Here is a 5,766-nt window from a genome sequence, read left to right as displayed (position 1 = left end):
TCAACACGAATTGATCACTACACAAATATTTACTTCCAAATATGTTCAATAAGTGAAACGCTTATAGTATACATGTATGCTATAGTAACAAGAATATATCGTTACGATTATGTACGTATTGATGTGGATACTTTAGGCGGGAGCCATGCAGGTTCAATGTCGCGCACATATACGTGATGACACATGTCGCTATTTTCCTCCTCAACAACCGCTTATATATTATCTACGAAGGCTTTACATACACGCGCGCGTTAATCTGGCGTGTTGTCTGGCTGGCTTCCATGGGTTCGTCTGCCATCGATAGACACGCGGTGTGTTAACTGTCATCGCGGTAGCCATCGGAAGCCATGAACGAGGCCAGAGAGTCGATCATGTAGCAGCAGGCTGGACTTGACGTCGACATTATATACTCAACGTTCAGCGCTTCTAAATAAGACAAAACACTCAATGTTTAGCGCTTATAAATAAGAAAAATATACTCAACGGTCACCGCTTATGAGAAGAAAAAAGTGGGTTCTGGCATTCTATACAATATGTCTGTTTTATTGTACAAAGTAAATGCGGGTTTTACAAGTTACGCTGATATGGGAATACTACATGTAAATGTCTTGCAAACCATCTCATGAGGCGGCGACGCTGCAACATTACCAAGGCTTGCTAAATGTTCTTTATTTACAACGCATGAGCGGTACACAGAAATAAACTAGAAGAGGCAACAGGAAAGTACATGGCAACAGTCTAAGATGTCTATGGCAAGACAATATATTTATTAATATAATCGAGTATGATAATTGGGATAAGTTGATAACATACCGATGAAGTTGAGGATGCTGGGAGCAGCGAAGCCGTGCTGCGATGACAGAGAGAAGCTGTCATCTAGCATCGCTGACGTGTCAGCAACACGGACGACATATTCTGATTCATCTTCATTGTCCTCATAGACGCCAGCACACCGACAATCTATGCGAAGCGGCGACGTCGCTCTGTCGCCGTGTCCGTCAACGTAAGAGTCTGAGGAGCTCTCGTCGGAAGAGGAGAGCGACATATCAGAGGATGCTGTCAGGTCGGGAAGATGCTGTGTCGTGAGCATCAGTGCGCCGTCTGGGTAGGCAACGGCTAGCTGCTGCAGATAGACAGGCATCGCGTACTGAAGGCTGCAGTCGATCAGTAAGGGGTGCGTGTATCCGTGCGCCGCATCATGACAGCACTGCGACGTTACGAGCTGCTGTTGCATTTCGTCTGTTCGTAGAGCGAGTGAGTGCGTCTGTATGTCTCGTGTGTGTAGAGCGTTGTGCAGTGACTGCCGTCGGCGGAGGGCGTGTCGTTTATAAGCGTGGCGTCGAGGACACGGATGACTGGTCGTCGGCAGCGACGACAGCGCCACCGCGTCACGTCGGCGTCGTCTGCGGCACGGCTTCACACGTCACACGTCAACGCCACACGTTGTCGGCGAAGTCGGTACTTTACGATCAGACGAGCCGACGGCAGCCGCCACACACGTGCCGCGACCTCTGTCGGCTGGACATTAGACACGCGTTAGTGTGGACCGTTAAGAAACCACACACGGCATCGTTACATGTATGTTGTTGTTGCTGTTGTTGTTGTCATCAGCGAGGGCTGCGCGCGCGCCGTGTAGTAACGCACCAGCTATAACAATGCTGACNGCTCATGACACAGCATCTTCCCGACCTGACAGCATCCTTTGATATGTCGCTCTCCTCATCCGACGAGAGCTCCTCAGACTCTTACGTTGACGGTCACGGCGACAGAGCGACGTCGCCGCTTCGCATAGATTGTCGGCGTGCTGGCGTCTATGAGGACGATGAAGATGAATCAGAAGATGTCGTCCGTGTTGCTGACACGTCACCGATGCTAGATGACAGCTTCTCTCTCTCATCGCAGCACGGCTTCGCTGCTCCCAGCATCCTCAACTTCATCGGTATGTTATCAACTCATCTCAATTACGCCATTATTATTACTACTACTATTAATTACTAACTAATAATGACTAAATTACGCCATTATATAAATAAATATCTTGTCTTATCATAAATATCTTACACTGTTACCATGTATTTAGTTGATTTTTGTGTGTTTCTTATGAGTTGTAAATAAAGAGCACTTATAGTAGCACTTAGTAATAGCTTTTAGCACTTAGTAAGCATTGAAAATGTTGCGGCGTCACCGCATAATAAGGTGGTTCGAAAAACATTCAGATATCAAATTAACTTGTGAACCCCCATTTCCTTTGTACAATAAAACAGAAATATCTTATAAAATGTCTTATTATAACTTAATAATTTATATACGCCAAATATTGTCTTTTTTTTGTCTTATTTATAAGCACTAAACGTTGAGTATTTTTTCTCCTTTATAAGTACTAAACATTGAGTATTTTTGTCTTATTTATAAGCGCTAAACATTGAGTATTTTTGTCTTATTTATAAGCGCTAAACATTGAGTGTTTTTGTCATATTTAGAAGCGCTGAACGTTGAGTATATGATATCGACGTCAAGTCCAGCCTGCTGCTACATGATCGACTATCTCGCCTCGTTCATGGCTTCCGATGGCTACCGTGATGACAGTTAACACACCGCGTGTCTATCGATGGCAGACGAACCCATGGCAGCCAGCCAGACAACACGAGATGGTTTATTACACGAGTATTAACGCGCGCGTGTGTGTTATGCATTCGTTGATGATATATAAGCGGTTGTTGAGGAGGACAATAGCGACATGTGTCATCACGTATATGTGTGCGACTTTGAACCTGGCTACCGCCAAAAGCATCCACATCAATGCGTACATAATCTTAGCGATATATTCGTGGCATTATAGCATATACATGTATACTATCAGCATTTTACTTAATGGACATGTGAAGGAGTAAATATAATTTTGTGTAGTGATCAATTCGTGTTGATATAGTGCTATAATTTACTCACTATCATATGTCTGTATAGAACAATAAAGCATACGTTGTAAGCAACGTGAGTTGCCAACCATTGTACTTTAATCATCATAATTATAGTGTAAATACGAAGAAGTAAATTCCGCATATATGTATATATGTCTCTATAGAAATTTTGAATAATAAAATATTGCTATCTTACTATAAATTATATTTTTTTCTTCCTGGCATTGCATGTAAGTCGGTAAACGTGGAATGTGACAATATGTGACCGCGGCAGTGCAAAATACATACACGCAGTAAAATTAAGATTAACAGATACACTATATGAGGCTCATATGCAATGATGAGAGACGAATTACTATTGACAGCTTACATATAAAAAATACTCGCGAAGTTGCGGTCTCTACTATATACGTATATTTCTTTTCTTTTTACTATTATTCTGTTATATTGGATATTTGTCAACAACGTTAAGACGCATATACAATGTTGTGATATTATACAAAAATACGAAACATAAACGCACAAACGGACGTTTACAGGCACGCACACGTCCGCTACCCTCGTCTATCTCTCTCTCCCTCTCTTTCTGATTTCTTTATTTGCCTGTCGAACTCTTTATTTCTCCCCCTCTCTCTATCGGGGGTGTGTTCGCGCGCATGCGTGAGAGCCAAAACCCTGCTTATCACAAAGTACATTCTATGTTTAATTTCAAGCTCCACGCATGAGAGGCATGTGACGGCTCACTGTCAGATAGTAGCCCATAGAATGGATGGGATTCGGGGGGATGGACGACTACACAGAGAATGTGTTGATGTGTCGGGACCGGTCAGTACGAGTGTCCATCGTTAGCGACACAGCTGCAGTGGTCAGTGCGTCTACGTCGGCACGGCTTTATATCAGCGTTGTCGAGCGAAGTCGGTACTTTACCATCAGACGAGGCCGGACGCGCAGCCGCACAGCACACGTGCGCGGCGACGCTCTGTCGCTGGAACATTGGACGACGCGTGTGTCCACGCGTTATGTTGTACCGTTAACGAACCGGACAGGCAGCATTGTTATAGCTGGTAGCGTTACTACAGCGGCGCAACGCGCAGACCTCGACTGATGAACAACCAACGGACAACAACTACAAAAGAAAAAAAAAAAAAAAAGAAAAAAAAAAAAAAGAAAAAAAAAAAGGCAAACAACAATAAACAGGCAACATACCTGTAACAGCTGGCCGCCGTGTTAACGCATGCACTGTAAGGCGCAGTATCACGTTGATGTGATATATACGTTGCAGTCTTGAATTACTTGCAGCTTTCAGTTTTGTAGTAACAAAGGAAATGACGGGCATATCTGTATTCGGATGTAATATAACTACCACAATTGTGTTCATATTCCAATAATTCTGACTTGGTTTTTTCAGTGTCAGCATATTTTCTAAGAAGACATGCAATTAACCCACTATCAGCGCAGTAACTACGGAAATATCCGCAAACTACACCAATTACAACTATGAAGAAACTGTCAGAGGCAAAGATGTCATCTCATCATGCGCCTTAGGCTATATCGTATAGTCTGGATATCATCATAACTTTACTGAGTGCAGATATTAAATTTGAATGAACTGATACGTTAAGTAAGAGACGAGCTTTTGTAATAATGTTGACTCGTTTACTTGCGTATAGAGTTGTAAGTATTTTATACCGTCGCGGTCACACTACACTTTACGTTCAGCCACACTTACATGCAAGGCTAGAAAGGAAAACAAAATTTATGGTAAGATCGCAATATTTTATTATTCAAAATTTCTATGCAGGCATACATATATGCGATATTGAATTCTTCGTATTTACACTATATGCTAATGGTTGGCAAGTCACGTTGCTTACAACGTATGCTTTATTGTTACATTGTTCAATAGAGACATATGATAGTGAGTAAACTATAGAACTATGTCAACACGAATTGATCACTACACAAATATTTTCTCTCTCATATGTCCAATAAGTGAAACGCTTATAGTATACATGTATGCTATAGTAACACGAATATATCGTTACGATTATGTACGTATTGATGTGGATACTTTAGGCGTTAGCCAGGTTCAAAGTCGCGCACATATACGTGATGACACATGTCGCTATTGTCCTCCTCAACAACCGCTTATATATCATCAACAACAACATACCTGTAACGATGCGGCGTGTCAACGATGCATTGTAGCGGGAGGTTACCTATTATGTTCTATCTATGTATAGATCTCTCATTGTGTCACCCGTAGCGGAACGTCGCCGGTTTTGTTGGTAATGTTTTCCTGAGGCAACGAAAAGGAACAGGTGCCGTATTCTGAAGATAAATAACTTAAATTGTGATGTAGTTTTATTCGTCATAAATCATGAAGAAGTTTGACGTTGGGGATAGTTTTAGCTGTAACGATGCCGTGTGTCAACGATGTATTACAGCGGAAGATTACCTACTATGTTCTATTTATGTATAGATCTCGCATTGTGTCACCCGTAGCGGGGTGACGTTGGTGATGTTATGATATGATGCAGGCTTTCCAGCAGTCCCTGACAACATTTTAGGGCTAATTTTAGGGAGAAATTAAGGTTTTTTTAGGGCTATTTTAGGAATTTTTAGGGATGAATCGAAACATTTTAGGGATAAAATAAGTCACTTACCTTTCATAAACATCAACATGTTAACTTACAGATACAGTTCTATGTGGTATGTGTCCAGTGTACCAGCTATTCCTATCCTCCAAGTCCTCGATACGACTGTACATCATCAAGTTCCATGCAAATTAGGCATGTCTTGTACATCCAGCCAGGAACAGGGTCGTATAATCAGACACTGAAGCTTA

At 42.1% G+C, this 5,766-nt stretch overlaps 1 protein-coding gene across 2 annotated transcripts in view; it reads left to right on the top strand.

Moving 5' to 3' along the window:
- The first annotated feature begins 1,671 nt into the window (after positions 1 to 1,671).
- Positions 1,672 to 5,766, top strand: part of LOC106813339 — a 12,363-nt gene continuing 8,268 nt past the window's right edge. Inside the window, exons 1-2 of one of the 2 annotated variants that reach the window (XM_014817465.1) lie at positions 1,672 to 1,939; positions 2,481 to 2,995. In XM_014817465.1, the coding sequence (XP_014672951.1) occupies positions 1,708 to 1,939; positions 2,481 to 2,590 (342 nt within the window). In that variant the 5' untranslated portion in view covers positions 1,672 to 1,707 and the 3' untranslated portion in view covers positions 2,591 to 2,995. Of the gene's footprint in view, positions 1,940 to 2,480; positions 2,996 to 5,766 lie in introns of those variants that run through there. The other variant, XM_014817466.1, reaches the window with a different exon arrangement.

Source organism: Priapulus caudatus, unplaced genomic scaffold, assembly GCF_000485595.1.
Source record: "Priapulus caudatus unplaced genomic scaffold, Priapulus_caudatus-5.0.1 Scaffold756, whole genome shotgun sequence".
In the NCBI taxonomy this organism is placed as follows: Eukaryota; Metazoa; Priapulida; class Priapulimorpha; order Priapulimorphida; family Priapulidae; genus Priapulus; species Priapulus caudatus.
The sequence above is the reverse complement of the archived record's forward strand: the minus strand, read 5'-3'. Positions and strand labels throughout refer to the sequence as shown.